The sequence below is a fragment of the Buteo buteo genome, chromosome 12 (genome assembly GCF_964188355.1).
Source record: "Buteo buteo chromosome 12, bButBut1.hap1.1, whole genome shotgun sequence".
Classification (NCBI taxonomy): Eukaryota; Metazoa; Chordata; class Aves; order Accipitriformes; family Accipitridae; genus Buteo; species Buteo buteo.
The window spans coordinates 31,317,804-31,338,184 of NC_134182.1; the positions used below are offsets into that span (position 1 = coordinate 31,317,804).

General features: G+C 35.1%; 1 protein-coding gene across 6 annotated transcripts in view; it reads right to left on the minus strand.

Moving 5' to 3' along the window:
* RYR2 (ryanodine receptor 2) overlaps positions 1-20,381 on the minus strand; it is a 455,131-nt gene that overhangs the window by 90,424 nt on the left and 344,326 nt on the right. For all 6 annotated transcript variants that reach the window (XM_075043205.1, XM_075043203.1, XM_075043202.1 and 3 more), the window contains 9 exons: positions 20,026-20,147; positions 16,735-16,784; positions 11,586-11,646; positions 9,660-9,898; positions 7,300-7,381; positions 5,170-5,300; positions 3,085-3,405; positions 1,412-1,652; positions 912-999 (listed from right to left, as the gene is read on the minus strand). In XM_075043205.1, the coding sequence (XP_074899306.1) occupies positions 912-999; positions 1,412-1,652; positions 3,085-3,405; positions 5,170-5,300; positions 7,300-7,381; positions 9,660-9,898; positions 11,586-11,646; positions 16,735-16,784; positions 20,026-20,147 (1,335 nt within the window). The remainder of the gene's footprint in view (positions 1-911; positions 1,000-1,411; positions 1,653-3,084; positions 3,406-5,169; positions 5,301-7,299; positions 7,382-9,659; positions 9,899-11,585; positions 11,647-16,734; positions 16,785-20,025; positions 20,148-20,381) is intronic.

A 20,381-nucleotide genomic window follows, 5' to 3' on the forward strand; every position in this document is an offset into this window, starting at 1 on the left:
TCTAATTCAATATAAAAATATTGTCTGGATTTTCCCTTACTAGTAAATCATCCCTGCCAATTTTTTTCCCATTATAAATCCCACTATATTCAGATAAATAAGAAACTTTAAATAAAAGACTGAACTTATGAATACACAAGTAATTTGATGATCCAGTATCTATCTACTGTGCAACCAGTTTCTGTGCACAGCATTGTCTATAATGAATCTTACAGTCAAATTCAGGCACGAGTACACAAATAATAAGGCATCTTGTTTCCCAAACTTGAGACAATTGAAGTTATGGCAGAAAAGAAATTTAGTATAGACAACAGTCTACACGGAGATCCAATGCCTGAAAGTATTTAGTCTCTTTTGTTTTTTTTCTTCTTTTTGTTCCAGTATTCACATGAATCATGTTTCATTTTTATTTAAGCACTATCAGTGATGGTGCCTGATTAGGTCTTAATGCAGACCCCTTGGTTATTGCACAATTTAGGAAAATGGACTTTAATGAGACAACTACTACTGATTTAGTAGCCATACATCCTAGTTATAAAAAGGCTTTGGGGGTGAAAATAACTGATTGAAAAAAAAAAGGGTAAGGCCACAGACCTCAATGAGCTTAATATATTAAAAAACAAAACAAAACAAAAACCAAACAAAGAAACCTAACCAAAACCCACAACAAACAAACCAGAATTTATAAGAAAAATATCTACAATCAGTGTTACTATGCTACAAAGCACCCATCAACTCCCTTAGCTACTTAGGCATTTCAGAAGTGTCAGAAAACTGAAAGTCATTAATACCTTCCCATCTGCAGTTTCACTCCTGCCATTAAATGTGTTTTCCCAAACACAACCACTAACTAAGTGATCTGCCTACTAAGAAACCTAATTTTAAAAAGTATTTACCAAGGAATTACTTACATGAGACTTTGACCAGTAAATGAAGACCTCAGCCACCATGCGGAACAATTCTTCCGCTTCAGGGTTGGGCTCTTTCAGCCACTTTGCCCTAAAATTTGGTAAAAGGGTGGAAATGTGGATGATCCTCACTGGCTTTATGCTTTGGAATCAATTTTCAACATTTTACAAGGATACAAGCCAAGAAAACCAAGCATGCATGCTTTTAATCCTTTCTGGTAGCAGTGGCTTTTTGATGTCCTATTTCAAAACGCTTAAAATCCTTTTACATTAATCCTAGGTCTAATCCAACAGATTTGGATTGCACCTGTTTTGTTGGTTTTCTTCTGAGAAGTCCCCAGCTCCTCCTAAAAGTCATAAAGCATCAGCTTGAGCAACTCCAAGATTGGCAGGCTGACTAAAAGCTACTTTAATTCAGTGCTAGGTATTATCAAGGGATAAGAGACGGTATCAATAAACAGGAAGATTTTACAAGATTCATTGACCTATTCCTCTCCACATACCTGTTATAGTCCACAAATCTAATCAACAAAGGGTAGAAGGCATAGAGGTCCCGTGCCAAAGTGGTGAACTCATCTAGGATGAGCAGTTCAGCCTCCGACATGTCACCTCTGCCTTCTGCTCTTAGATGTTCTTCATCCGATACAACCACTGCTGCTTTTTTCTTTAGCTTATCCATCAGTGGCAGGAAGTGTGTCTTTAAGAGCTGTGGCTTCGCTTTGCTTATGATGGGCTGGGAAAACACTATTCAAGGCAATGAATATTATAATATATACCTGGCCACAAAATATAAATAAAAATTTTTACCTTTCCCCTCTTTCTTGGATCTTATTTCTAGGCCACAGAGTAAAATCCTGCCCCCATTGAAATCAGCAGAAGTGTTGCCAAGAATTAAATGTGGTCAGGATTTCACATAGTCAATTCGCTTTGTCACTATGAGAGCAGAAATTACAACTTCACAAACTAAGCTTGCAAGATCATAAAAATTAAGATGCCCCTCTACTGGCATTCTGTCAACATATTGGTATTTGCCTGCATAATTTTATTGAGTAATGCAGAAGTTGTTTAATGGTATGTATGGGTGGATACATATATAGATAGCTACGTAGCACGCACACAAGTTTTCTCAGCCACTGGCTCCTCTTTTGAATCTTGCTTTTTAGCTTGAGTGAAGTAGAACTAGAAAGCATGCTCCATTTATTTGCAAACCTATTGAAACAGCCTGCCTGTATTGCTTACGCACATTAGGACACTGGAAGGCTTGTGTGTAGACAGGAAGGACACTGATTCAGCTGCCCATCAACCAGCCATTTGAGACTTGTTAGCACAAGCTTTTTGCAAATCTACTCATAAAAATGAATATGTAAATTAGCACTTCATCTGGGCCCATTAGTGCAAAACCATTTGTAACATATCCATTAGATTACAAAGAATTTCATGCAGTTACCACTTATCCTTAGAGTGCATTACATTACTACTAACCCTCAAAAGACCAGGAATCCAGACTGCTACCATGAATGAATACTACTACAGTAAGTATTGAAAAGTCATAAGAAAGCATAAATGAAAAACTGAATTCACAACACTGAAGTGACTTTTCCTTACAGATTGTAAAAGAGAAATAAACTGTTTTTAAATAAATTTCAAGATATTATGTGTTATCACAATGAAGTTAATGTAAGGATCACTAAAATGACATAGGCATTTCCACATTTCATTGTAATAGATATGTTAGATATACAGCTTCAAAACAATACTTTAAGGCTCCAGCACTCATACAGAATAGCAAGGAACGGTGCAATGCCTGCAAATGGAAACTTGATATATAATGAAAATGTGCTAAATAACTATAGTCCTTGAATTTAATATACTGCAAAATTCGTACGTGCATATTCTGGGAAAAAAGAAATAGTCTAATGTACTACTTATATTACTTATTAAGAGATTAAAACATACTGCTTACACTGCTCTTTATACTTAATGTTTCTGGTTCATCAAGATCTGTATTGTCTAAAAACATAAAAATATGAGTGTTGTTCTACTCCAGCTTTAACAGGGTAAATACAGAGTAATTCAGAGTGTGTGTGTGTGTGTATGTGTATACATATATATACACCTTCTGAATATACACACACATGCTTGTTTGTTTGTTTGTTTATTTATTTTTACATCTTACCTGCTAATCTCTTCATCCAGGCTCCTTCATCAATACCAAGGTTGTTATAGATGATTTTCAATATGTTACCCAACAGAGTGTTCATGTGCTCTGATGTCAAGGCTGTGCAACACATTTCAGCCTTGTCAGGGTTGTTTTCTGGCCCATGCTCCCACCAGTGTGACATGTAACTACATAGCATAGGCAGTATTACTTCCATGATATGTGGCATTTGTGTGTAACGAATACCAGACTCTGCCAGTTCCACAATTTCTTCCATTAGCTTCACCAAGGAGGGAATATTTGGGCAAACCTCTTCTACACTAGTAGGCAAATTGAGAACTATTGGGGGAAAAAAAAAATCCAAAAATTAATAAACTAAATCATAGAGGGAAAACAATTCTTTTCAATTGCTATTCCATACAACTTTTGTTTTCTATTTACAGTTATGGACTTCTGATCCAAGGAAGAAAAAACGAACATAACAATATGAAACAGGTACTTTCATACCACTGAGCAATAAACTGTTTATATATAAGCTTCCATAATAAAACATTTTATAATGAAAATAATTCCTATAGGGAAGCTTCAACAATGTAATTATTACAGAATGAATTCAGAGAAACCAGATGCTGTTTGCTATATTCAAAATGAAGCTTAAATTTCAGAATTTCTTCCAACATAAGCTTTGCAGTTGAGGAAACAAATTGCTACAATAACACATTTCTCCACAACTCATTAGATGAGACCTGGAATTTTAATAGAAGAAAAAAAATCATTGCCCGACATAATGAGTAGAGCAGATTCTGAGAAACTGACTTCTGGGGGTGTATTTCTGATTGTAAATATTTACTTTTCAAATTATTTGAATTACTAGTTCCTTCCTCTGAAAAGGCACTGCAGTTGCCTTTATTTTTGGAGGCAGTTTCTTTCATCTACAAACAAGTATCTGTAACCACAACTATTAGCTCTTGAATGTCTTAACATCCTGACGTACACATACAATGACATATACAGATATCTATATATTGAATATTTAGCCTGCAATTTATGAATCCAAATCTTTGTACCAATGTAGCCTAAGGCTAGTCTTTTTCCAGAAACAGTCTCTTCTCCTATTTAGACCCAAATACATTTTACACAGCCATCGCAGAGTCTCCTTAAAGCTTAATGCAATTTTGGAAAATCAAATTTCTGTTAAAAATCAATGAAAATACAGCTGATTGTCTTTCTAGATGTCTTAAAATAGCTAGAATATATATGGTAAGTAAGCAAGACTGTTGATAATTTCAAGATAAGATACTACTGCTCTTTGAAGAACAAATTTGGTATGCTCCCTTTTTTTAAAAAAAAGGTGAAGTTATAAAAGGAATGCTATTATAAACTGGCATTTTATACACTGTCATCTATACATATCTGTGATATAATTTACACTCAGCATATATGCAGAGTTTGTACAGTTCTACTGTAACTTCTCGTCTACTTACCATAGGAACAAGTTGTGAGTATGATCTTATTTGACAACTATGTTTTAGCATAAGAAACATCAAGAGTTTCAGAATGGAACAAAAAAGCATATGCAAAATAAACATACATAATGTTACTGGAAAGCATCTATATTGTCTTGTAGTTCAAACAAAGAAAAAACAATTTACATACTAGTCTGCAGTGTATTTACTTTCTAAGGGTATATTATGTACTTAATACAGGCAAAGGTATTTTGCTTCAGTTGCAAGTATGTATGTTTTAGGGACCCAATATTGCATATGAAAACTGAGAAACTAAAGTTACTGATTAGAATACATAATTTTATCAACAAATATATAATATCTGAGATACTAAAAATGTGTGAAGTCCATTCAATAAATTGATTCCAAAGTGGTATTTTGAGAATGGTATCTCAAAATAAAAACATCAGTATCTTTAGAAACGTAAAATAATCGGGTTTATCAGACTTAGCCCATTGATTTAGGAAAGAAATACAACCAAGAGATTACAAGAAAAATCTTGCACTATAAAACATATGTAAAAATACATGTATTAAGGCAAGCAGCATTTATAGTGAAATTGTGTTTTCATAACCATCATGTGAGTTTCTAGAAATACCTGCTCTGTCTCTTGCATTCTTGGTATTGTAAATTGAGTAGATGTTATGTTTGTTCAAATGAGTTTCCAAAAAAGCCACTGGAAAGGCCCCTGAGAAAGCAGCCAAGCATTCTCCTAGTGCTGATCGTTGCCTGTGAATTAAGAAACATCACTAAGTATACACATCTCTGATGACTGACTACACCTTGGGGTAGTTGTATACTAGCCTTATTTTTATTCTAAGATGAGCTCATCTCAAAGAGGTAAGCCACTACATTATTAGGATCATCAAGACGAGAACAGGTATATAGATATTGAAGTCCCGCAACCCTCTGCTAATAAATGAATGAAATGTTAAGACTTAAAATGTCAAGGGTGGCCTATTTACCTGAGAGCAAATGAGGAACATGCAGGGAAAACCCAAACTCATCATAACAGTGCCTTCTGTTCTATTACTTTCCTCTCAGGTTTACTGACTTTATAACCTCTAGTATTAAGAAAAAGCTACTGAATAGACCAAGAGACCAAATACAACTATCATTTTATTTGAGTGATATAATTTCCATTTTCTGAGAAATAGTAATAATCAAACCTCGGTCTAGCATGAAAGTCAAGTTTTTCAGAGAGTGGAAAGTTGCTTCTACTGATCAATAACTCTGGAGGTTTTGCACAAAAACATTGCTCTAATCTCTTCAAATATATAACATCTATTTGATAATCAAAATTCCTTAAGTGTGTCAAAATCATAAAAAGCCTGTCTCTGGGAAGAAACAAGTGATCCCCTGTCACTTCACTTGGGTCCTTCAGGGGACATTTAAAACTATTCTGATTTCCAATTCAGTTGATCAGAGCAGATTTTCGATATGTGAGAAATGTTTAGCTGCTGAAGCTGAGCCACACACATGACAGAAATCCTGGAGTCCCATGAACTTTCAAGTGGAAAAAAAAAAAAGGGGGGCCTCCAAACTGATCTTGCGATTTAACAAGATTCATTTTCAGTGTATAGTTTATCTCATTTTAGGAACTCGTATTCTTTCTAGATCTAACTCATTACACTTGATTTTGTTAAATCTAAATTAATTCCCATTATTATTTATCCTGTTTGCTCTTTCTTCCTTTTTTCCCTTGTCATTAGGTCTTCATAAGCAAAACATACTTCCATCACATAGACCTACAAAGGGCATGCTATGTGCTTTTCACTTGCGATAATGGTTGTAGAAAACCATACAGAAAAATTGTCACTTACACTGACATATTTTATCTTGACTACAAACCCCACATCATTTATTTGCCAAATACCAAAACCAATTAATTTTATATCCCTTAGGAAATTAATGACACCTGGTTTTCCACAGATGTGTATTTTGTTACTTACAATATTGGTCCCCACCCTTCTTCATAATGTTTCCTATGATACTGCCACCAAGTAAGCAAGGGTATGTCATGGGGCTGGTCTGGAGTTATGCACGCGTTGATTTGCTAGACAGCGTACAGATACATGAACTTCCTAGATTACTGTTGCCAATATCTGAAATGTATGAGTTCTGTTTAGCCTTCCCTCTGAACAGTGCTAGTCACGACAGGGCAACTATTCAGTTTTAAGAACTGAATTATATAGGTACCTCTATTTTTTGGCCGAATATGGTTTACACAGACCAAATGTAACTTGGAGGGAGCTTAGCAGATACACAGATGCACAAAAAAGCAATTATAAAGCCTCATTTCCCTGGGTAATTGAACTAGAAAAGAAGTAGTGTTGTATGAGTGACAAATTAAATTAAATTTAGGGTAATGAGAAAGAAATATACATTACAATTAAACAATATATAAGAATTATAACAATAGCTGAGCTGAATGATGTATTTTTACAATTCCCCAGTTGAACCTCAGATCAAGTGATATTTATTGTGAAGTCAGATAATTTCATTTGTAATTTTTAATTAAGAAATATATTTTGACAAACATATAATCCAACATTTTAAGCATATTATAATAAATGTAGCTCCATTCCACGTAACATCTGAGCACCTTTTATCTCTCAAGATATCTTTCCAACAACAACCTCTTCTTATATTCATATCTGGACTGCATATTCATGAAGCTAAACATAAACACAAATATTGAAAATAGAGGAACACTTTTTCTTCTTACCGCTCTACATAGATACTCTTGCTGGTTCCCAGAGCATATAAACTGGCCAATATTCTGTAGCAGGAGACCTGAACATCTTCCACTAAAGAGAAGAAGAAAATGATAGGTATAAAGAGATTTTTCTTTGCAATACATTTCTGCAGAACTACAACACATTTCTTTTGACAATAGCTGAAGTAATAATATTAAGCTATCAAAGGCAATCCACAGAAATCACTCTCTAAATACAAAAAGTCTTCTGAGCACCAAGTGCCATAGTTTTTACTTCAATATCAAGTTACCAGCTAAGACAGTAAACATATTTCACTAGCTCACTAACTTTCTGAAATTAATGGCATACCAACTCTTTAAGGATAACATCTAATTGCCAAATCTGAGAATTTATTAATTTAATAGCTATGAAAAATCTGTCAATGAATCTTTTCTAGTTTGTCTGTAGCACTTAAGAAAGTTTCATGGTAAATCAAATAAAGTGCTGAAAGTAAAAAAAAATTATTAGGGAACAAATCGATTCACAAATGTAACACCACTGTATAAAATGCATTACAAAAGAATGGCAATCCTTTTAAACAGATATTTAATTCTTTTAATTACAGTTTGTATTTTTAAAAATTTAGACACAAATATCAGTTACTAGCACGTACTTAATTTACACTTCAGACTGACAAAGGATTAAATAAATAAATAATCCTTTAGCCCTTATGAATACCTCACCAAAGCATGTTTTGAAATTATCAAATGTTTCAGTCACAAAAATGTGAGAATAATCTTAACATCTATTTGAAAAAAAAAGCTTTTCCAATATAATCTGCAGTAATAGTGTAACAACAGTCTAAATACCATCAAGGACAACATTCCCATTCTTTCCATATACACTTTTTCTAGTCTCTCCCACAGTGCTAATATCTTCCCCCAATATGCGATGAAATGTTGGGATTAAAATAGAATAAAACTTAATGGGTTGGGAGAGCCTACAAGATAGCGCATCCAAGCTACATAGCCTGGCTACCGTGATTTTAGTTTGGGTCATCTTGGAGTTAAGTATTTTTACTTAGTAAGAGTACCCTCAGGTACACTGACCCACCTTTGTACATGGATCACACCATGGAGCACTCTGTACATGGAGTAATACTCTTAGCTACAAGTACCAGGTCAAGTGCTTGTCATCAGAGTAGTACAAATAAAATAATCTTATTCTTAACAAGATGTAAAGAGAAGTTGTGTGTAAGAAAAATTAGCCTTTCCAACTATGCTCTAGACAAAATAAGCAGGCACAATTTAAATTAATTATTCTTTCTCAGTTTATGAATTCTAAATTGTGTGCTTGACACCAGTGTGATGTATTTAGAATAGCTGATTAAGAATACCAACTGTAAGTGATAAAGTATCAAAGGCTAATTATTAAGTTCCAAAGCATGGAATAACAGAGATCAAAAATTACACAAGTCATGAACTTGTTGATGTCTGAAAAAGTGGTTTATGATGAACAAGTGATGTATGTGAACCCCACAGATGACTTTTTCTGGATACTGTCACAGTCTCCTGAATTTTACAGACATAATTTAATGAGAAAAGTAGATGTTTACATCTCATCACATTCAAATCCGTCAGTACAACTCCAAATTTTCAAAAGCAGTTCTCTTAATGATATTTCAAATAATACTTTTCCAGATTCTAAAACCAGAAAAAATATAATTTGAAATTCTTTTCTTCCAGGTCCTTCTCTGTTATTTCCATAACTGAGTTAACTATACAGAGCAGAATTGCCTCCTTTAGTGCAGTCTGAACAGCTGAATTCCTGTGGAGCTGGGTTTGGGAAAATAAAGGACACTGAATCTGCCATAATCAGAATCTCTACAGAAATCGCATATACAGTCTCATACACATTCCCTTCTCCAGTGCCTGAATTCTTCAGGAGCTCCTTCCACTGTTCCTTAGTATCTAAGATGCACCCACCCAAACTCCCTGTGAACTGATACCGAGTCAAAGTGCATGTATGATGGAATAACATCATTCTCGTAGTATAACCTCATTTACAGACAGAGCAAAACCAAATTAACTTATACAAAGTAACTTTTCACATAAGAAGAAGTCACAGTACATCTATGGTAAAGTTACAAACAAAATTGAGCCTTCTGACTGTCTAATCACAGCAACGTCTGCTTTAATACTTAAACAAAGTCCACTAAAACCTGCAGACTGTTCTAGGTCGATTACAGCAAATGTTTGATTAAATCAATGACAAGTTTGTCAAAATTACATAGGATTTGTCCTTCTCTAATAGAACAGAGAGTCTAGTAATGCTTACTATGTGTCACTACAGTTATTTTAGTGGCATGGCACTTCTAAATAATACATACATATCAAATCTTCCCCAAACTGGTGCTGTCCAATATGCTCAAATAATGAAGATAGCACTGGCAGGAGAGCAACTGTGGTATAATTAATGATTTGTGTAACTCCCTTTGGCTGGTTTCTGCTGTGTGTAAACTGGCCTTGCTTAAGATTTTCCATTGTTTTCTCCAGATCCTCAGCAGCATTGTCCAAAAATGCTCTCAATGCCATCTTAACAGATTCCAGACCAGTTTTCATCACAGTCCTGTATATAGCATACAAAAAGAATGAAAAAGAATATTCTATTAGACAAGCGTGGAATAAAGACTAATCTTGGCTTATATGAAATAGGTAATAAAGATCTGAAGAAAAATCTTTCATCTTTTGATATTGCAAAATCTTCTCACAGCAGAACAACCTACTGAAAAAAAAGTTTCATAGGTATCCTGCAGAACACAAGGATATTTTACCTAGTTTCCCATTAAGAAAATAATTTATAAGTTTAAAAGGACTTTGAAGTGATTCATTTGCCTTCAGAAGCAAAAAATCCCACCTAACAAAAAAGAATGACTAAGTCTGCAATTTATGACTCTAGGAAGAGAAGAACTCTCTCAAGCTAAAACTCAGAAAGTCTTCCCAACCATAACAGTCATATTTCTGCCTCCAGAATAAGGGCATCAGAAAGGAACGAGTGAAAACAACCAAATCTGTTTAAAATTAAATAAATAAATGCATTGATTACAGAACTCTTAACAGCATAATCAGTTCTGTAATGATATAATCCCAGAGATTTATTACCTTATTTGTTTTAACTAGCTCAATTACAGAGAACCTTTGTTTATGAAAAGTTTCCATTTAGGCATGCGTGAAATAAATCCAGGTGAAATTCTTTTGTACATTGAGCAACAGTCCAGGTTTTTTGTTTGTTTGTTTGTTTGTTTTACAGAGTGAATATATACAGTTTCAATGGCAATATTTTCAAACTTTCATGTTACCTCCATGAATCCCTTAATCCCCATCTGGAGCTATTTTTACATTTCTACCAAGAGCTGAATTGGTGATCTCCATCTGTATTCCATCTGTATGATTCCATAGAGCATGGACGATTTATAACAAAAACCCAAGATATTGCAACCTAAAGGATTACCATGCAACAGCTGAGCCGTATTAATGACCATGATCATGACTCTACTCCATAGCAAATGGAAAGTAAAATTTGTTCATTTAAGCCACTGCGAAGATACTGAGAAAAAGAGCTATCTGCATATAACCCAGTCAATTCTTTGACAGTAAATGCAAAGTGAAAAAAGTTATCTTAAATTACCATGGAGGTAGCTTAAACTATCATGTTTTGTTTCACAACTGCAAAGATCTAAAAGTCAACTATCAGCACAGTTAGTTGACTGTACAGTTAATGAAAAGCAACATGCTACCCTCCAATATTTCAAGACTGTCTCATCCATAAACCTCACAATGGCTCAAGCAGCTCAATTTAACTTAAAGTGCCACTGAATTCGATGTAAAGGGTTTTTTTTGTTCAAATTAGAATCTGAATTAACTTTGCAACAAAGACGCACTGTGAGACAGATAAACTGCACCCCATGCGCATTTAACTCCTGAATTTTTTCATTAAACAGTGTAAGCCAAAGAATACAATATTTCTAATGTTATTGTGGTTTTGGGATGGTCACTTGATTAAAACCAGATGAACTAACAGCCAGCAGTTCCTGGACACCACTGATCTGAAGCTGAAAGTGTAACCTACAGATATTGTCCTGCCAAACCCTAGTAACTAACTAGTAATTAACCTACTTAGCAATGGGAATTCTTTCTAGTACTATAGCTTCTTGAGTTTTGAAATTCTGTAGCCTTACACAGGTAGCCCAAACCTGACTGCACATTATCTTCTTCAGTGATTTTCTTCGTACTTTAGAAAATATATTCAGTATTACCTTGCATCCAAGGTCTGGCCCAGTATGTGAAGACAGTTGACTATTGATGTTGCATCATTTCCTAATCAGGGAGGAAAATTATCCACCAGTTAAGCTGAGCATACTGTATAGCATACCTACACTCTGCTAACTGTATGTCTGGTTTTAATGAAAGGTAAATGACATAGCAGAAGAGCAACTGAACCTCTGCATAATTTTAACATTCAAGTTAAAAAACATGCAGTTTGTTGTCTTAGCCTTGTTTACACAAATGCAGTAACTAGAGGCAGTAAAGCATCTCTCATCAAATAGCTGAGGCAGTCAAGATGGAAGCACTTAAATGTGGGGTTAATTAGAGCTGCAGTGTATTGTCTGGTTTTCATTTAAGTTTTATAAATTTTGCTTTAATTGATTCAAGTTTATCTGAACATTTATCTTCCCCCTCTCAGTAACATAAAAGCTGTTAACTTTCGCAAGTTGCTATTGCAGGAAGAGAACATTTCTATAAAATGTCACCAAAAAGGTTAGTTCCCTGGTGTTACAAATAGGCTGCAGCCAGTTATAGCAGGATCAGGTGTGGCCCACATGAGTAACAGTCTCTGACATAATATGCATCTCTCATAATTTTTTTTTTTTTTCCACACTTATGTACATAAAAAGAGAACTTACACACAACATGCCTTGTATGCATATTTACATTCCAAGATGTTGCCACGTACAAGCCACCTCTAAGTTCACTTTTTAAATCCAGGACAGATTTAGGCTACACAAATTTGATCCACATCTTACTTAATATGTTTTGTTTTTTTTTTTAAATCTGCAAAAATGAAAATACCTTTTCTTGCTTCTCTACATATTTAAAGTTTCTCAAAAAAAAAAAAAAGAAGAAACAAATTGAATGTTTAAGATAAATTTCTGAAAATACTGTCATCTTCATACAGTGTACTATACTTTCTCAGCAGTGGTTATTTCACTTAAAAATATAGGCAAAGATACAAGTAAAATTAGTAACTGTTTCAGTGAAATAGAGATTTTAAAAGACAAATTGCAAGGAAGGAGTGGGAGGTTTATTGCAGCACTGAGAATGTTATTCTGTGCTATCGAATTAGGAGGTATTGTTGTGGTGTTCATCCACAGTAGATTAAACAAACCTGAACCACAGCTCCCACGGCTGCCCCTAGCCAGGCAGTCCCACCCTCTTTGCACTGGCACGGGTGGTCATGCAATGATATAGTGAGCAGATGAGAAAGCTGAGGTGGCCTAAAAAAATCCTACCAAAAAAAACACCCCCAAAAATCAAGTTTTTTGTCAGCTCCTATTTTTTTTCCTTAGTATTTTACTGCTCTGGTGATATGAATGCCAGTGCTGATGAAGAAGAGAGTGCAGGACTGTGCTAATGACAGCAGGGATGGAGCAAAGTACCCAAAGCAACCCGGATTTAGATGTGGATTGGACTGTCATGAAATAGTATCTCAACATTCGTCGTGCCGATGTGTATACGCTGCATGCTACAGTGCAGTATAGAGATGCTCACTCCAGTTCCCTGAAAATTTACATTGGCAATTTATTTATACCATGTACACACATTTCAAGAGCCATATATTTATCAGGAATCAGGTACTTCGTATGCTGCAACCAGATGGAAGGGTCAGAAATGCATCTAGTTATTCTGAAAACCAGACAAGTTTTAGGCATATCCCTGTAGCAGATACTGCAGTGTGGTTGGTTCCACAGACTGGGATATCAGAGCAGAATTCGGTGACCACAGTAAATGCAGTTCCCTTCAATCTAAACTGATTGACATACTAGAGTTTATCCATGTAGCACCAAAAACAGACTTTCAAAATTTTCATGAAACTTCTTTTCTGGAATGTCTGCTTCTGGCAGGATTTGTTACAGAATCTTAGAAAACGCAATTTGCTATGAAAGACAGGTTTAGGTTCAGTGGAAATTCTGTGTCTTGCTTTTGTTCAATATAATGAATTTAGTTTTCACTGTGTTTCTAAAGCAAAAACCCACCAAACACAGTATTTTTTAATATTTTACCTTAAAATGCCACAGTTAAAACTCAAAAAAAATCCTTTTAAATTGAACGTTTCAAGGACCTGGTTGCTTCCAACCTGAGGTCAGAAGTCAATTTCAGAAGGCCATCTTTTTTTTAAACTGAGTTATGAAACCTAAAATGAGGGGGTTTCTAATGAAACTAGTTTTATTACTATTGCCAATATTTCACAGTGTATATATATACACCTTTATTAAATTATTCTTTTTTATTATTTAAAAATGTTCTTGGTTTTCAGAAGTCTGAAAACTAGATACAGAAGTAGTGCACGAAATGGACGTGCAGTATATAAAATTCCATTACATCATGAAAGGGGAGCAGATGATAAGTACAATTCAATAGGATAAAAACTGAAACAAGAGCTGTTCTTTAAAGGAACTCTTCACACAACGCAAAACAATAGAGGCTGGACATATGCAAATACTAAACCACATGAGTTCAAGAGGTGTTAAAGCTAAAATTACCCCAGGAGCTAGTATAAATACTAGGTTGATGGTTGGATCACTGTTCAGCATGTATTACAAATGCAGTTGTTCCCATGAACTGCACAACTGAGTTTCTTTAATAATCTGAGGTGCAGCCCTACATATTTTAGAAAGCTGTATTATTGTATCAGCAGGGAAGAACTGTTGCTGTATTGCAAAAGTGCTATGGATATTGATTCCAGGATGCCTCACTGGAAGGACACTTATAAATTCAGGATGTCATTAGGCAGAGAAAGCCTTCTGTTTCTTTTTAAGAACCATGCTGATTAGTTTCTTTAAGTTCCCAAAAAAGAGTGAGCAAAACCAGGCTGTTCTTATCTGATGTCTTACCCAGCTAATTTTTGTTTCAGATTACATGGGTCTCTATTACCAATATGAAGATTTTTTAAAAAAATTACTTACGTGCTTACATAAAAAGAATGCCTCACTGGAGATTTAAACAATTTTTAAAAATGAATCAAACTAGTCATATAAATTTGGGGTTTAAATTGAGAAATATAAATTCAGATGCTCAAGTCACCATTCACTAAAAACTTTCAAATTCAGCCCACTAATAATAATGAAAGAAAATCAATCCAGTCTTACTGATGTACAGCTACAGCTCTCAAACATAAATTGCTGGGGTCAAAATCTACTTTCACAGTGTAAAGAAATAATAATTCCATGCTGAATTACAATTCCATAATCCCAATGACACTCTTAGATATCAAATGCAATTAACTGTTTAAGTTCACTCTGGAAGACTTGAATGCTTAATTTCCCATTTTATTAAGACTTCTATATAGAGCTTAAGCTACATGACTTTCACTAATGTCTTTCGTACATGCAGCTGTATCTTCAGAAGTACCATTCAAATTCACAATAATATAAAACACCTACATAGCAAAACTATATAGCATTTTGCTATTTGTTATAGCAAGCTCCCCACTATCCATAAAGGTTGTTATCAAGCAACTCTTGCTTATTCAAGACGTCTCCAAAACACACAAATAACTTTCTAGGCCCCAGCTGTGCTCAGAGACTGTCCTCAGGAGCATTTTCCCCTCTTCTACACAGGGCTTGTATTTGCTGAAGTAAGTGTAATTCTTTTGATCAGGTTTTCTAACATGATGTAATTCATTGTCAAGGTAAGACAAACTGTAAGGTGATTTTGACTTAATAGGTCTACAGTAAACAACCGTGCTCCAGAGTCTTACAGTGACCTTGTCATAACTCATGGAAAAACTACAGTACAATTCTGTGTTGGCATAAAGATTTTGTATTCTGCTAGTTACTGCACACTAGGAAAAGAGTTAAAAAACAAACTGTGGCTATACTGAATACTCATCTGGTTCCATCTGACTTATCTCCTTCTACCACTTGAACCCAGCCAAACAACAGGAAATAAGCAAGCTGAGATGTGGAATGGAAAAGACCTTTTCTTTAGTACTGAAGAAAGCTACATTGACTTAGATTTTTAACTTCAACTGCTACTCATTTTAGAAAAAAAAGGCAGAAAAACAAATTCACACAATAAAGATTTGCAAAATTTTAATAGTATACCTGAGCTAGTTCATTCTTTGAAGAAACAACCTAGGGTATAAACCAGAGCTTGTGTGTACGTTTGTGACATACTCCACCCTTCAGAAAAAGCTGCAACAATGCCACACAGCTGCAGAAATAACTCCATTCCTCCTATGATCTTTTGGCTTTACAGGTAAATCCACTCAGCTCATCCCAAAACATATTTAAAAGCGATATCCCAAAATAACTTCCGATCTTTCTTCTCAGTTTAATGGTTTTCATAATGGTCTGTAAGCTTTTTAAACACCACACTGCTGCAGCAAGTGAGTTCCTTCCCTTCAAATTGAATGAAATACGTAGGAATTGAGTTAGATGCATGTTATCCTAGTCAAATTCTAATTTGCTAGATGATTACCCAGTTCGGTATGTTTATGGATGCTGAAGTCTGCAATGCACCCATCATAGAAGCTATATATGCATAGTATGTACTATTTCAACTATTCTATCATCATGGCATAAGAAAAAATTGCAGAGTAAATGACTGTGCCACACATTGCATATAATGTATACACCTGATACAGACTTCAAATTGACTTCAATTAAGTGATTTTCACATGGCATAAGACAAACACCAAGCTCCTCCTAGATTCACATAATACCAGAAAGATAGTACACATGCGTATGTGGAGTCAAGCACACCTGGGAATATTTAAGAATTCCACAGAGCATAACTAAGCATTTCAGCCCACTGCACATTTTCCTTAATAACTTTCCAATACAAATGTGCAGTTCTGATGCTCTGTTTTTCCCGAATGATTTAGAATAAAGTAACAAATTTGTAATTATAATTAACTCAGCAAAATTCTTTGGTAGGATAATGAAATCCAGATATTAGTTAAGACACACAGAAAACTAAACAAAAAACCCCGAACTGGTAACTACAAAAGCTTCTTATTCCATCTAATAAATTCTGTGATCTACCAGCCTAAACAATTAGTGGTCTGTGAAGACCATGCATCTCAGCCATGCAGCATGCAACAAAGCAGCACATAACACAATGCAAAAATGGCAAAGAAAACCAAGTGATGGCCATGCTAGTATTTGTCAAGGGTCTCCTTACCAAACAGTGAAATCCTATGCCTGACAAGAACTCCAAGTTTGCAGAACAGGCTGAAGACAAAAGAAAAATAAAAGATAAAAGAGAAGAGAAAAGGAAAAAATGGGGGGGGGGGGCAGGGAGAAGAAAGAAAAAATAACAGCTGATATATGAGCAGGAAAAGCAACATGATGTCACGCAGAAAGAATCAATTATCTGAGCAGAATGTGGGACAGAGTACTAAAGAAAGAGTTCTCAAGTGCATATCCTTACAAACATGGTTAAATAAGCACATATTGTAATTAAAGAAACAAAAAAAAATTAAAAGCAAAGCTAATTAATATAAAAGCGTCCTATATGATAACCCACAAGGAAATAATCATCAAAGCTTTAAGAAGTAAAATGTGGTCAGTGTGCTATTCAGGATACCACTGACAATTTGAAAACAAAAGGTAAGGAAATCAGATTAATTGAAGTGTTTGATGGCAAATGTTTAACTAGTCCAATTTGGATCTTGTCATCTTGAACACAGTGAGAATTTCTTTTCAAATACATTGCTTCTTAAACACACTTAATATGAGAAATAGCCTCTTACATGGTTAAAAACCAACAGAAATGGATATGATCAATGATTTCACTTCACTTGTTTGAATTACTTCCTGTGCTGATGAGCAGTGCCCCATTCAGAACAATGAAGAACAAAGTTTTGTGTTAATTCATAGAAGTAGGAGCATACTGCCCTACGCAAATTGATGTGGCCTCCAGATTTGCTAGGAGTTAACTCAATCTTCATGATCCAGTTTTGTCTGAGAATTTTCTCAAAGAGCAACAGCAATTTTGGTATTATTTTTTCTGCTGCAAAAACCCTCATCTGCTATAAATGACATGAATAATATCATGTCATTTTATTAAGCTATTTAATTATTAGGCACACAGGCTAGTTATCAACCTCTGATTTAAAAGCAAGAGACACCATAAGCATGTCTGCACAGTTTATGGATGAGATCTGAACATGTTGTTCCATTGACAGACAAGAGCATGGTGCCAATTGGAAACATTTATGTCCAGAATCAGAGCAGCCAGGTTAATGTGGTGTTGAATCCAGCTAACTAGCCAGTGCACAGTGACCCACTATAGCAACAGCAACTGCTCTGTTTTAGAAATGAGTCTGGTTGGTGCATGTTCGGGGATCTCTGTTCACTTTTTATTCCATGAGGCAGATGTATGCTATATATTCTTTTATGAGAATCCTGGTTCACCCAGTCCAACAGGAAAAGCTGTACAGAAGCATGTTAGCATCATATAAATCTTGTGTCCATTCTAACAAAGACATTAAATAGCTCACAATCTATCTTATCTTCTAACATACAAATATTACTCAACTGACTGTAGCATTCAGTAGATGCTATGTTTTCACAAAGTCAGACTGAACCTATTATCTCCAGTGTAATTAGTTTAGGTTAAATAAATGAATAAATAAATATGTCCAAATGGCCAGTACTTAAGAATGATGTCCAGAACTGACTTTATACAACTGCAGTAGTAGAAGGACTTGTAAGATGGTCTAAATGGATGAAAAATGCAAAAAGCCCAATCCTGAAGAGGCTGGTTACAAATAAAATGGAATATAATGCCATCATATTTCAGGAAGAGGTCTGACCCCTATTTGCCCGCAAAATAGATCTGGATTTAATGTATTTGCTGAACACAGAATGGTTATTGCACTTGTTAAAACTGTCACTGCATTATCAATACCCCAAATTATACTCTTCCATAGCTTAACGAATGGAAGCTTATCTTCATTGGAAAAAGAAAGCAGCCAGAAACTGCCCTTAGCTTGAAGAAAATCTTACATATGAGTTGCACTCAAACAAATCTAAAGGGAAAACTCAACAGAAAATCCAAACTTCAGCCTTGGCAAACTCCCTATAATACTGGGGGGGGCGGGGAACCAAAACACAAAAATGTTGGGACTCTATTAAAATGGACCAAAACAACCCTTCAGGAAATGGGTCATATAATGTAGCTTCTGTAATCTTTGTGTCTTGATAATTAAGAAATAAACTGCTCAATAGCACTGGTTATAGCTATCATACATCCAAGGTTTGCTTGCACGTGTTTTCTTCTCTTTGGCTGACACCTCTGGATGGCAGGTAACTCAAGTATGGCAGCAGCTCTGATCCTTTTGCTGGGCTACATGTTCAGGAATCTCACACAGCTAGACAGCATTATGCACAGAAGTCCTGAATCTAAGCAGCAGATATGCTGATATAGTCACATTTGACATATTCCAGAAGCATGGGGTTCATTGGAAAGACTTAACAACTGTGAAAATATTGTAATCCAGGACATTACAGAGAGAAAACCAGCAGCTCATAAAGTGGAAAATTATCTAGATGCATGCATTTTGATAGAGTTTTTTAATTCTTTGAAGAATGTCATTCAGCCAAGCTGCCAGATCAAGTTAGTCCATGAGATGACACAGGGTCAAGACAGCTGTTACTTACTTATGCTTAGTATTGTTGCTAGAAACTTCACTCAGTATTCACACAATCTTGCAAACCCCGCATGTCTGTATGACCATCAATTGGCTGTCAGCCTCAAAGAACAGCAAGTCAGTTTTGCATGGTTCAGTACCCAGAAACAGCCAAGAAGGCAACCATGATACCTGTACATTACAGGTATGCAGTAGGTCCTGTGTGAAGCTTGTAGTCTGCTTTACTAAATGGGAAATACGGGTTTCAATTCAATCAGAAGTGAAATTAAGTGAAAACTTATCTTAGAGGATCAAGTGGATATTTCTGTCATATTACTAAAGTTATTACTATTTAGAAAACCAAAAAGCAGAAAGAATACAACTCTCTCATTTTTACTTTTTATGGTGGACAGTAATAATGATACTTACTGAAACTCAGTTATAAATAAGTCTGGCTTTTAAATCTACCACAAAACTATGAAAGAATAATGATTTCAGTATATACATATTTCCAACCGTGAAAACTGATACGCAATTGTATAGCCTGTGCCAGAGACCGTGCAACTGATGTATTGTCACACATAATGCTAAATTTAAATTCCCTGCATGCTAAAATCATCACCACTACCTTTAAAACAGCATATAATCACAACTCTGTACTCCTCTTTTCATTTCATACAATGAATTTTCCTAACAGGAAAAGAAAGTGAAAAAAGTTTAATTTGCATGTTCATTAAAATATTTCTCTGCCTCCCACTTCTCACTTCCCCACAATCAACTGCTGCTGTTTAAAGAAAAACACACATATGCACATACATTAATATTATTTTGAGTTTTACCTTGTCACCATTTCTTTCTCTTTATTAGAGGCATGGCCTCCACTGCTGAGAGGCCTACTTGCTGCAGATAAGAAATACAGGCGATGATTTTTAAAATACTGATCAATCAAAGGGAGCACAACCTGAAATCACATCAGAAAGAAGTGGTTACCTCAGGGCTTTCTTTACTATGTTCTGTATTACTTTTTGTAAGTCACAACTAAAGGCAGGAGATTTCAAATATGTTTTCTGTTTTAAAATCTCTATGTACTTTATTGTCTACTTCTCTTTGAATTTATTTCATATTCAAGCAACTTAAAACGTCATCAGAAAAGGCAGCAGAAAATGTTTTAGATTACCTCTGGGACTTGATCTGT